The following is a 13,437-nucleotide window of genomic DNA, read 5'->3' on the forward strand; positions in this document are numbered from 1 at the left end:
TTTTTTGAAATCAACTTCTTATTTATATATCATTTTTTTTAGCCATGTGAATATTTCATATAAAAATGCTTATGTTCAAGAATAAATCCCAGTAAAATTCTAGTTTTAAAAGTTAGCAAGTTGCTTTCTATTTGACTTTAAAGTACCTATTAATCATGGTTTTAAACAAATTCCCAACACTCCTACCATTTTTTTATTGTCTAGTGCATGCCAACAAGGGCTACTTACCTGAACTCAAGATTAGATGTTGGGTTTGACACTTTTTTTAGAGTTTATTTGATCTTAGTTGGGTTTGACACTTTTTTTAGAGTTTATTTGATCTTAACCTGCATTAAAGTTGTTAGTATATATGCTATATGGTTAATTGATTAGTTATATGTGATATTGATTTTGTTCATGTAAAAATATATTTATTATTAATACAAGTTTTTTTATCTATTTATTTATACTTGATTAATGAATTCAAAGTAAATATAAAATCACCGAGATAAAATTATTTTATAAAAAATTATAAAATGGTTATAGTTATGAAATTCATAATACATAAAAGCTTTGTTGCTAAATGTTTTTTGTCAATGCTTTATTAAAATTGAATATTAATTAGATCCACAAGATATGAACAATGCACCTTGAATCTCAACAACTATGCCAGCACTACCATTCTTAATAAAATAACTTGAAAAACCCCTGTTTTAGATACAATGTCAAATTAGATAGTTGTATTCTCTCTTTTTTCCCAGAAACATAAATAATATTTTCTTTCAAAGTTAAGCATAAATCAAATGTCTAGCTATTGATAAGCAAATAGACCGAGGTATGAGAGATATTTAAAACTAATATATAGGTGTTTGTCATATGACATGTATACTAAATTGACTTATATGAGGATTCCATATGTAGAGATCAACAATATTTAGAGAAAAACCCACGTAATAATTGTGTAGGTGATCCTTAGATTTGAGATCACTATGTCATCTTATATATGAAATATTATGTTTTGATTCTGATTACATACTGTCTTAATCAAAGGTAGCAAACAAGTAAATATTAGGTATATTATGAACTATATAAAAGTATTTGAGTAATAAAAAATTATTTTCATCATCATAGGTGAGTTAGAGAAAATATTCCACATGTTCTTAAATAATATTGATTGTAAAATTCTCATGTAAGATGGAATAAAATTTGAAAAGAGTTTCAAATCTGATTGAAAAAATCAATAACTATAGTATTAAAAATAACATGATATGACAGAGCAAACATCCTTCATTTTATAATGTCTATATCATAAATTTTTGTATGAAAGGATGATTTTTTTAATATTTGGAGGATCATGATATGTTACTAGATAGTGCACTTGATCTTTGAAGATAAAATCAATCAATTATTGAATTATTAATAAATTAAATTATTTAATCTATTTAATCACATTTTATTTAGGTTATAGTTTATATTTAGGGCAATTTGTTATTAATCTAATAAGTCATACATATTAAAAATTATTGGTCATAAATTAAACTAAGATAACTAATTAAGTGTAATTTGATTTTAAGTAAGTTTTAGAAATTGAAGAATAAGATATAATTAATACAGAGAATTACTATTCTAGACATGGAAAAACCAAGTAGGGATTTAATTGAATAAATTTCTAAAATTATCTTGAAATATTATATGTGATTATTCAGGGGATAAAGTGATATTTTGACATTTAACAGTTATTAAGTTTTTTCATAAATAAAATATTATGCATCATATTTTTTTAAGTTAACTTATTATATAGGCTCCACCTATACAAATAGACATAGTAGAGGGGAAAAAATAGCAACCTTGAATCTAACAAACTTCCATCATGCTCCCTTAACTTCCATGGTAACTAAATAATTGCTCTGCTAATAATGAAAGTGGACTGATTCTCAACCTTGTGACCATCATCATGCACATCATCTTCATCCAAAGATCCACAAGATATGAACAATGCACCTTGAATCTCAACAACTATGCCAGCACTACCATTCTTAATAAAATAACTTGAAAAACCCCTGTTTTAGATATATTAAGATACGTATATATTATAATCTACTTTAAAAAAATCTAAATATATTTCAAACCAGGTTCAAGTAGGTTTTAAATCAAATTTCCATCAAGTTCAGATTAAATTATCATTTTAGTTAGGTGCCTTTGAGTGGTTTTTGTAATTGTAATATTCGTCGACTTTACTTGCTCCAACGCAGCAAGAGAAGCACAAGAATGGAGGAACCAGGGTAATAACTTGGAAGATGGATATAGGTAACGCTTCTTTCTTCTAAATCCCTTTATGAATTTTAACCTTTGGAAGCTAATAATTTTTACAACATCTGACAATTTAGTCCATTATTACAGTGATTGTTGAGGATTTTGCTTACTCTCACCTTACCAGTGCAATGCCATTCATTTAAAATCAGTCTTCCAAGATTATACATTTTTTAACTAGGTTTTGAATATTCAACCCAAAATAAAATCAGCCTTCCAAGATTATACATTTTTTTTTTATCATTAATGGGAAATGACATTCATTTAAAGTGAAACAAAACATCAAGTGCAATGCCATTTTAAGTTACAGCTGAGAATAATTATCACCTCCACACTATTATCACCGAGCAATGAATGAAGTGCAGATGCTGCCCAAGCAAATCCTATGTGCTAAGATTCTTGCTGACATCCTAAGCATTTGCAGGATCATTTATAACTCCCAAGAAATCATCCTTTATGGTGCCAATGCAGAACTGCAAGAAAAGGATAGTGGCAGCATTAGATGGGCAATCACAGCAGAAAAGTTTCAAGCGTTAACCACTGCAAACAACAAATTAGAAAGTTCAAGATTTTTCAAGCTCTCGGACGTCAAAACTCTCCTAAATATGTTCCTTTAAAATATTAAACAACCCAATTATCATATTTCCAAAATTATCTAAACAAAATTCATTAACATCTAAATCACATGTGTCCAGAGCAACATCATCACTAAAACTAGAATATTCCGGCAAACAGGTGCCAACTGCAACAGAAGAGCACTCAAACCATTTAAATCAAAATGCACATGGTAAATTTCTAAATCTGGTGAAGGTAGGATTCAGGGAAAATTGATTCTTCAAACAAAGTAAAGCAGATATGCTTTCTGTTCCGTCATTCCCTTTTTCAGATATATACAACATGCACCATTACAAGTCCCAGCCACAAGTTCTCCCATTTAACCGTTGACTGATTCTCAGAAGTAATCACTCCTAGTACAAAAGAGAATTTTTTTTTTTTTCTTGTGGATACAAGGCTTCCAATATTCCTTTCAGAGTTCACACTTCACCATAATACCCAACACCCCTATTGAACAATCCCTGTTGAAAAAAAACAGAACACAAGCAAAACACACTTGTACACCTCCACTTAAAAAATATACTACATTACCTATAGCTTATAGCTTATATAAGCATATTGTTTATCTAAAGAATTAAAGTATAAGTTTACAAGGATACTACAGAATTATCACCTATAGCTAGAACACCAACAGATGGTTATTAATAAGAAGACATCATTTAGTTTCACAGTTTAGCTGACTGACTTTATAACTCTTAAGTTCTTATTACTTGCAATTCTCGCTCATGAATATCTATCAGTCAGATTTCATTGACAGAGGAATATAGAACTACAAAGCGGAGTTGGAATGAGCTGGCAAGTTCGTGAAAATAAAATTCTTATCACATTTATAAAAGATAAAACTCAAAAATCTTTCAAAGAAATTCATAAAATTTGAACTGGCAGTTTTTCTTTAATGGTTTGGGCCCAATTTGTCTTCCTGAAAATTTGGACCTATTTAATGGTTGTAGAAATGTAGCAGGAGAGGCTATTAAGATAAAAACCCAGACACACACACACAGGGAGACTTCTTCAGCTACTTCAATTTCCATTCTAAATCTTAACCAAGAGTAGTTTTTGCAGTTCACCAAATCCCTAGCACTGCCCTTGGTTAATATTTGCCTTGATCACAAGAACCACTTCAGAAGGTGCCCACAATCCCCCCACCCCAGGTGAGAAGCACAGACACACTAACAAAACCTAAATCTTGTGATGATTGTTGTCATTAACCACCGGCTCGGAGGTAGGTTCGATTTTAATATCAAGACAAAAAAAGGGTAGAAATCTGGAACTTCATGTGACAGCAACACTCCATATTTCTTTTATGATTTTGTCACTAAAGAATATGTATCCTGTAATGGCTAATATACAAACAGAAATGGTATTGAAGCTATGGCTGAAAAGAAGAAATAACCATTGTAATTTAGCAAAGAGCAAACAGAAGAGGTTTAAAGCACATACAATTTCTGTGGCATCAACACGCGTTCCGATGATCTTCAATCGCACTTCACTATCCTTTTGAATCTTAACCTGGAAGAAGTTCAAGATATTGATTTGAGCTTTGTTATGTAGATAATAAAAGCTAAACTTCTTTAAAGAATTAGCTGAAATTATAGCATACCGATCCATCTGAAGTTGTATAGTTTGGCATATCTCCAGTCTGGAACTCCATATCATCCGGTATCAACTGAAACACAAAATGAGAAGGCAAGTTCATGAGTAGGGAGATGGAGACTACAACCACAGTTCACAAATGTATATGCATTAGATATACAGGGATGCAAGAAAATACGAAGGCTTGAAAGAAAACCAAACATAAATAAGCAAGATGGAAAAGCTTACAGCATAATAGAAGTTTGCTATCATGCAATTAGAATATGTATCAACAAAGCAAGATAAAAAAATAAGTGGCAACCAAAAAGCAGTCTTGTTTCAAAATGTCAACTTTTAGCAGCACTTCAATTTTTCATGAAAACATCTGTTCTGCTTATCAAATGAAGAGCAAAAGAAAAGAATTCTAGAATTTTGTCTATGGTGAGGGACAGATCAGAAAGAAGAATACCAAAGACAACATTCCATAACTAAATACTGTCTTCCATCCCAATTCTTCAACCAAACATGATCTTTGATTACTAAGCAAATGGAACATAAGGATTTGGAAAAGAAAAATCCCATGTTTCTCTCATTTTGGCTCTCAAAAGAACGATGAACTATAGTCAACTCGGCCAGACAGTAACCATGGATAACAAGATGGTAGTTTCAATTTTCTTACGTTCAAAGAACAAAAGTGCATGCATTCTACATCCAATTATTGATGTGGATAGACAATTGGTACAGTGAAAATAACAGATGGGGAACATTTAGAATATATTAAGCAAAGAAAGCAATAACAGAAAGCAATGGTTAAAACCCTTGCAAACTTTAAAGAGGTATCAAAATCAAATAAAAATGTCAAACTTACATGATTTGAAACAAAGATTTGAACTGGCCCAGCTTCAGCAAAAAATCCCATCTGTAAAAATCGGAGTATATTTAGATATTTTCTACAGCACTGTAATCCACAAGAGGTTGAAAATATGATCCCAGAAAAACTTGCTGGTAAGAGAGGAACACATACCTTATTTACCATGGTAACTACAGCTTCTAGAATTTCTCCCTTAAATGGCCTGAACACGACACATTGGTACTTGACTGGAAACGTCACGAATCCTGTCCCATCTCGGATCAACCCTTTCCCAATGTTTTCAATGCCTGTTATTGCCACCACAAATCCATGTCGACCACTGCAAGAGTGCAGAGAATTTTTTAATAATGGTATTAAAGATGCAATTTTTTTTCACTGACCTTTTTTTTGGGTGTCCTTTTGTTTCTTGGATCACCAAATATACAGGCAATTAGATACATCATGAACTTAAATTCCCCTCCTTTTCTTTCTTTTCAAAAACCCACTCTCAGTATCAAGTCTTACGAAGTCTTTATCATCAAAAAAGATCCTAATAATATTAAAGAAAAAACCCTAACTTTGGTTCAACTCCAATTGCAGTGGAGAAATTAAAAGAAAATCAAGAAAAGAAAGCATAATGTTGAAAAGAAACATGCCTGCAAGTTCCCTCGACATCTTTCATGAGCTTGGAGACAATATTCTCGCGGAGGTTGCGCCCAAAGAAGCGAGGGTGCAATTGCATGTTCCTCTCCAACACTATGTGGAAAAACATCCTTCTCTTCACTTCTCTTCTCTACTACTTTTTACTTCTACTTTTATCACTGGAGCTGAGCTGAGCTGATCTGACCGGAGGAAAGCTGAAGTAAACAGACTGGTCCTTCTCAGAGTAGGAGCGTCGACGGAGAAAAGAGAGATTTATAAACACGAGAGTAGGTGCCTCCTCGGGCGGCGTCGTTCGCAAGTTCTTTCTTCTGTTTTAACTTATGAGGGCCTGCAGAGCTCGGCCCAGTCACAAACGGGCCTGGCGCCACTTTTTTTGTTTAAAAAAAAACAATTCTCTCTTTATTTCCTTAAAAAGATTATTTACCTTTCATTAAATAATATTATGAAAATTATTCATGATATACATATTAATTTAAAAAACTGAAATTTTATATTAGATGCTAACAGATTAAAATCAAATCAAGTGCATAAATTAAACTAATTTTACAGTTTCTTTTTTTAAAACTTTTTTAAATAAATTCAAAAAATACTTGAAACATCGTGATCAAATATAAATTTTAACTTTAATAATAGAAAAAATATATAATTAGTTTTTATTTGAAAGTATAATGTATATAATTAAAAAAATAGCTAAAAAACTATAAATAATCATACAAGTTAAAATATAGTTAGATTTTGTTAAATAACTCATTTAAATATTATAATTATCTAAATTTAAAATATTTATTTATTTTCACATAAAATTATTCTCGTTTACGTTCAAAAGTTCCATGAAAGTATTTAAAAATATAATTATATTTATTTTATAAAGTATTTTTTATTTAAAAATATATTTAAATAGTATTTTTTATTTTTAAAAAATTATTTTTAATATATACATATTAAAATGATTTAAAAATATTTAAAAATATTAATTTAAAAAAATAAAAATATTTAATTTTTTTTAAAAATATTTTTATAACACATACACATAGTACATGCATCATTCGATCCCCTACTCTGGAACTAAATAAATAGTACATACATCATTCGATCCCCTACTCTGGAACTAAAATTTTAATGCTGAATGTTTTCTCTTTCCTTGACTTTCAGTGCAATTGACGGTGTGCCTCCAAAAACTTTCACAATTTGAAAAGCTATACCCAGGTGGGTATTATAAGAACATGAGAAAGAACAATAAAAGAAACCATGGTAACAAAACTAGCAGTAGAGGAATCTCCATGCATTGATTCATTCAGCAACAGCAAGATCATTCATATTCACTCAAAGCAATAAAATGCTGCAGACTCTTAATAAACCATGGTCGAACATCAGCAAGCTTTCACTTTTCTATCTATCAATGATCTCAATTGAACTACTTGATTTTTATAGCCTTATCGTATATGCAATAGTATTTTATCTTTTTGGTCAAAGTTTACTGATCCAAGGAAATCGGATGCTAAAGGTGAAAATTACTAACTCTAGAGCTTGTTCGAGTTAAAAACTGATTCTTCTATCAATTGATTTTTGGACAAAGGTAAAATTTTGGATCTCTGAAGAACTTAGTAACCGTCTCGGCGTTGTCAGATGAAAGATCTGTGTTCTCTAGAATATATCCCTTGGATGCCTTGGCAATCGCTTCAATCGAACCAATAGCCTGATTGAGCTGAAAATAGAAGAAAGAGGTGTTAACTGAAAAGGGTTTGCCTCCCAGAACTTCAACCATGACACCAAAACTCAACTTAGCAGTCAACAGTTTCTCAATGTGTATCTTTTACAAGGACAATTTGCAAGGAAAAAAATAACCTTCTCAGGGAGCATTTATGAATGAAAATGCCAAAACCAACTAAGATGGGAGCAAGCTTAATCCTACAAAACTGTAAAGCAGCTCAAAGGATTGCTTAGAGACTTGTCACATCGAAGAAGAAAAGAAAAGGCTATACAAACTTCGACCACAACACTAGAAAATTACTTCACGGCAGTCCCCGACTACATGGGATTTAGCTAAAGCATTGTCTAGGATTTTAGTTTTATGCTCTCTAAGATTGACAAGAAACAATCATATCCTTAAGAACTTCAGCAGACTGGTCCTTATCATCATGGTTTCTCCTATTTGTTCCTTACAAATATAATAGATATATGAGCACCAGGAAAGTCTAAGAACAGCAAAGAGGAAGAGACATTAAATATATACCAGGGAGCTTTTAAATGTGAAGTACATTAGACTTTTCTGGATCTTTGATTATGTTAATGATCATTCCAAGTGAATGGCATATTGATAATTCACAGATCAAAAACACAAATATGAAATGGTACTGCCTAAAGACACGTAGATGGGCTTCTGATTTCTTCCATGCTACAATAATTTGCTGTTCGAAGCAACATTAATACTCTCATGTAAATGAGAATTTTGTAAACAATGTACTTGGGAACACTTCAAATAAAAAAATACTATGAGGATCAGGCTAGAACTAAACTTATGCCTGGCAGAAACTGTGAGGACATGATAAGGAAGAAAACACAGATGCAATAATACTATTAAAAAGATTTAAAAGGAATCTTTAAAGTAATTGGCTGGAAAGTATGAATTTACAGCATTTGCGTCATGGTTATCAATGCCCGGTATGGATGTCACCACTCTAAGAAAATTGCCCATCCCTTGCACGGATTGCTTCCTCTTCAGATGCAAGTAAAAAAATGTTGCAGCACCAAATAAAGTGAGCAAATCGTCTTGAACAGTAGGATCTTTAGCTAGTACTTGCAATCAAGAAAATAACTCACACAAACTAACCTCAGCTTTCAATTTTGACAGGGCATCCTGCCGCTTGCATGCTGCAGCTTATAAATTAAAATTTAATGAACCAGTACTTGCAAGTACGCTTGAAATTCATCTTTAGCAAAATGAGAACTTACTCCCACGAGAATGAGCTATCTTAACAATCTTTTCAAATCCCATCTCCAAGTCTTGAACTGGCACAAATGTTGGCTTGCCAAGCTCCATTCCATATCTTAACAATATCCAAGCAAGTATAAAGTTTTTTATAATCAAAATCAGAATTCAATGGCATCAACATAAATATTAACTTCACACTCACTTGAAGTAAGAGTGAACAAAGGAGTCATTTTGCTCCTTGATAGGGAGGGAGACAACAACATAAAGATTTGCAAACTGCCCCTTCAGCTTCTTAACTCTGCATTCAGACAACAGATCATGACAATGTTAAAACACTGCAAGAAACTATAAGAAACAAGTTTCTAGCGTACCTGCTGAAGATTGCCTCACAGTTTTGACAATCCCAATTGGTCACAAAGATAAAAGCCACAGACAAACCCCCACAGTTAAAAATGCAGTCCTACATATGATGAATAAAGCGATAAGTTTACATCTATATTATGTGTGCCTGTGCATGTAAATCTAGAAAAAAGGTTAAGAAAGGCAAGTATTACTGGCGCAATTGGAACAAAGTTAAGGCGGAAAGAATTTGCACTTAGGAAGGATGCGATGAAGTTCATGAAAGACGGGTGTTGTTCGTCTCTCCATTTGGTGTTCATCATACAAACTCCAGCACTGCTACCTGCATTTACTTCAATAAAAAAAAACGATACAACAATACCATTTGAAAACTCATTAAGATATACCTTAAGAAAATGGTAATGCTAATCTACAATTGAATAAACGTGTGCAAATTAAGAGCTAATATATCCATGAAAATCAAGTGTGTGGAAGTAATTCTGAAAGATTTATGAAATTAATGAACAGTTCAATACATGAATAACTCAACAATAATAATATGACTCGAGCAATCAAAAGTGATCGGTGTTGAGTTTTTCTTATATTTTCTCAGCAACCAAGCAAGAGGTAGGGCTCTCTTTACTTGCCAGTGAAAATTTATGAAACCAGGATATATGAAACTTGATCTCAAGAAACCTAAACAAAAAAGTTAAGTAGAAAAATGAGAAGATTCAAAATATTCAGTTTCCTCCACTTTCTCAGCAACCAAACAAATTAAGGGTGAACACTCTGATTTATTTACAGATTCTTTTTTTATAAAATTAGATGTTAAGAAATCTAAAATAAAAATCAAACAACGGAGAAAGAGCAATATAACACGAAAAGATCAAAGATTTGAGGAAGCAATTAAACAGAAAATCGAAGGATGAGTAAGCAGGGAATCGAAAAAGGAAACCTGAGTTTGATGGGATTTGAGGAGTTGGATATCTGTAACTGGAATTCAAATTCGACATTTTCAAACCCTCGCGCGCGCGAGAGTGAGAGAATTGCGTGGGATTGGAGAGAAGCGGGAAGGACCACAGCTTTTGTACTTGCAATATTATTTAAAAACGAATAACCAGTTATCGACGTCGATGTTTTCTTTTTTTTTCAAAATGTATAAATAAATAACTTTTCATTTTAAATAATATTTTAAATCACAATTATTTATTTGAAAGAGTGCATGTGATTTTTTTTAAGTATTTTTTATTTGAAAATGTGCATGTGATTTTTTTTAAAGTATTTTTTACTTGAAAATATATTAAAATAATATTTTTTTTATTTAAAAAAATGATTCTTAACATCAACACACCAAAATAATTTAAAAACACTAAAAAAATATTAATTTAAAATAAAATAAAAAATAAAATAATTTCAAATTTTTTCAAAAGCTTTTTTGAAAAGAAAAAAAAAATAGGAAAAACAAAAAAATAGCGGGTGACTTAACATCAACACACCAAAATAATTTAAAAACACTAAAAAAATATTAATTTAAAATAAAATAAAAAATAAAATAATTTCAAATTTTTTCAAAAGCTTTTTTGAAAAGCAAAAACAAATAGGAAAAACAAAAAAATAGCGGGTGAATAAGTTTACAAAAAGATATTTAAAAGTATGGTAATAATTATTTTTTAAAATATTTTTTACTTAAAAATATATTAAAATAATATTTTTTATATCAACACATCAAAATAGTTTGAAAATATTTAAAAATTAATTTTAAATAAAAATAATTTCAAAATTTATTCAACCCCTGTTTGGAAGTTGAAACACAATACTAAACAATATCCTTAATGATTTGATAATTTTATCATAATCACATTTCAAAATATAATAAAATTTAGAAAAAAATATAATTTACATCCTTAATGTATACTAAATTTAAATTCTTGTATACTATGGATTTTTTATATAAATATTATTGAAGAGAATGAAAGGACTCAATGGGAATTAGTATTTATTTATTTAGGAATTTAGTATTATAAGATTATTCTAAATTCTATTATTTAGTAGTTTAATTAGAATTTTATTTTTATTATTTAATCAAGACTTGTTAGGTTTTTCTATTATATTTGGTTTGATACATCAAAATAACAAAGTAGACATCCAATAAAATTAATCGACTATATTCCTCTTAACTCTATCAATGCCAAGCTTTCTTACATAGATCAACTCAGGTAACTTGGTGTAGCCTCAAATACTTAATTTCTAAACTAAATGTTAGGATATTGTCATTTTGTGGCAATACCCTACTACTAAACTTAGTGAAAGCACCATTAGTGTCACAATTAGTGGCATGTTTTGTAGCTTTTTTATCCTCTCTATGTGACAAGAAATGTGTTGGAGAAGCTATCTTTGATGCCTATAAAAGAGGCATAATTATAGAGAGCAAAAAAGAAAGAGAGTGTTAAGAGTGAAGAGAAGAGTGAAGAGAGAAAGAGAGAACTATCAAGAGCAGCAGCCCTACTGCCATCGCAGTAGTGAACTGGGAGTTGACCATTTTGTGACAATACCCTACTACTGGAAGCACCATTAGTGTCATAATTAGTGGCATATTTTGTAGCTTTTTTATCCTCTCTATGCGACAAGAAATGTGTTGGAGAAGCTATCTTTGATGCCTATAAAAGAGGCATAATTATAGAGAGCAAAAAAGAAAGAGAGTGTTAAGAGTGAAGAGAAGAGTGAAGAAAGAAAGAGAGAGCTATCAAGGGTAGCAGCCCTGCTGCCATCGCAGTAGTGAACTGGGAGTTGAGATAGAGTAGGTATAATCCTCCTCCTCCATGTATTTGTTTTGTATTATTTCTTTATTTCTAATAATATCGACTCTCCCGTGGATATAGAAGATTTGTCGAACCACGTTAAATATTGTGTCAATGTATTTAGCCTTTTATGAGCAAATATCAGTACATTATTGTCCGGGTTCCCCAACAATTGGTATTAGAGCACATGGTTTAAAGTGGTGTTTGATTCTGCTAAAAAAGAAGTTGTCAAAATTATATTTTGACCATACCACTATGTAGAGAAGGAAGAGATGAAGCCACTGGTAAAAACCGCGTCAAAATCAAAAGTTGGACATGGCCACACGCGTCGTCATGCGCTAGCGGGGTGGCTAGCCACGCGTCCTATGTGTCTTCTTCGCCCGGATAGGCTGACTGGACCCAAATACCAGATGACTTGAACCACATGCGAGATCCGGATGATTATGACATCATCATGATGTCATCACATCATCAATATGCACAGGTGGCATGTCGTGCCAGCGATCAATTAGTAGCCATGTCAACAATGTGGGACCCACCTGCCATGTCATTAGTCGTGCCAAGCCGAGGGATAGGATTCTATGTAGTGGAGTCTACGTGCAAGCAGATTTGAGATTGAATCTGAATCGTTGATCAGGCCAGAATTGTTTTGATCAAATCTTAGCTGTTTAAAGTGCAATTTGGACTATTTTAGACTTGTTTCTAGCTAATTTGATCGTTCTGAATGCAATGGTATGGTTCGATAATTGAGATTGAGACCATAAATGGCGGTGAGGAGATTGCCCAATCAGAAGCCATCTGATGGTCATTATGGTGGTCGATGGAGATGAAGAAGAAGAAATCGCACATGTTTGCCCAATTACATGTACTGAACTGCTAAGTGTAGAATTTTAATTGCCTTAAGGGAAGGTAAAATTGGGACACTCTGGACACCCAATTATGTGGACAATTTGAGGTGGAGAGTGAAATTTGATGAAGACTAATCTTGACGAATCTAAGCACTGGTTGTCTTACTAGATGTTGAGAAATCAGGTATGAAACCAAAATACTTCGGATCACTTGCAAAGGAAAACCGCGACAAAGCTAGCAAATGGTTATATATACGAAAAGACTGTACGATGGATAGATATGGCTTAGGAAGTTCTGGCTAGGAGAGTGACTCTTCCAATCTTTCCTAGGAACTTGCTTAGTGGAAAGATTATCCATACGGTACTATTTTCGTATATGTGACAGTTTGTTATGAAACTGTTGAATACTAGTAATATGACGACATAAAGGAACAGTTGGGTTCCGTATGATCAAAGATCTGATAGAGTGGTGATTTCTTCAAAGAAGTTAGATTCGGTGACTGTAATTTCTCGAGGGGAGAATTGATGAAG

The 13,437-nt window shown here is 32.0% G+C and overlaps 2 protein-coding genes and 1 long non-coding RNA gene across 4 annotated transcripts in view; 1 reads left to right on the plus strand and 2 right to left on the minus strand.

The window, feature by feature from the left end:
* Positions 1–2,497: 2,497 nt before the first annotated feature.
* NRPB7 (DNA-directed RNA polymerase II) lies at positions 2,498–6,282 on the minus strand. Its single transcript, XM_011008412.1, has 6 exons — positions 5,983–6,282; positions 5,501–5,666; positions 5,345–5,395; positions 4,505–4,570; positions 4,345–4,413; positions 2,498–2,762 (listed from the first exon to the last, which is right to left on the minus strand). Exons 1-6 carry the CDS (start codon positions 6,096–6,098, stop codon positions 2,700–2,702), a joined length of 531 nt encoding a protein of 176 aa, XP_011006714.1. The 5' UTR covers positions 6,099–6,282; the 3' UTR covers positions 2,498–2,699.
* A 974-nt stretch (positions 6,283–7,256) lies between these two features.
* On the minus strand, positions 7,257–10,318 carry LOC105112644 (DNA ligase-like protein). Of its 2 annotated transcripts, none has more exons than XM_011008414.1 (8): positions 10,216–10,318; positions 9,476–9,603; positions 9,293–9,381; positions 9,124–9,219; positions 8,942–9,036; positions 8,820–8,860; positions 8,622–8,705; positions 7,257–7,694 (listed from the first exon to the last, which is right to left on the minus strand). In XM_011008414.1, the coding sequence occupies exons 1-8, from the start codon at positions 10,271–10,273 to the stop codon at positions 7,545–7,547; spliced, it is 741 nt and encodes a 246-aa protein (XP_011006716.1). In that variant the 5' UTR covers positions 10,274–10,318; the 3' UTR covers positions 7,257–7,544. The 2 variants fall into 2 exon arrangements, with proteins under 2 accessions (XP_011006716.1, XP_011006715.1); XM_011008413.1 differs by having other exon boundaries at positions 9,476–9,612.
* Positions 10,319–11,418: 1,100 nt separating this feature from the next.
* The window catches only part of LOC105112645 (uncharacterized), a 4,942-nt gene continuing 2,923 nt past the window's right edge, over positions 11,419–13,437 (plus strand). The window contains exon 1 of the long non-coding RNA XR_839792.1: positions 11,419–11,476. This is a non-coding gene — a long non-coding RNA (uncharacterized LOC105112645). The remainder of the gene's footprint in view (positions 11,477–13,437) is intronic.

The sequence above is a fragment of the Populus euphratica genome, unplaced genomic scaffold, assembly GCF_000495115.2.
Source record: "Populus euphratica unplaced genomic scaffold, PopEup_1.0 scaffold352.1, whole genome shotgun sequence".
In the NCBI taxonomy this organism is placed as follows: Eukaryota; Viridiplantae; Streptophyta; class Magnoliopsida; order Malpighiales; family Salicaceae; genus Populus; species Populus euphratica.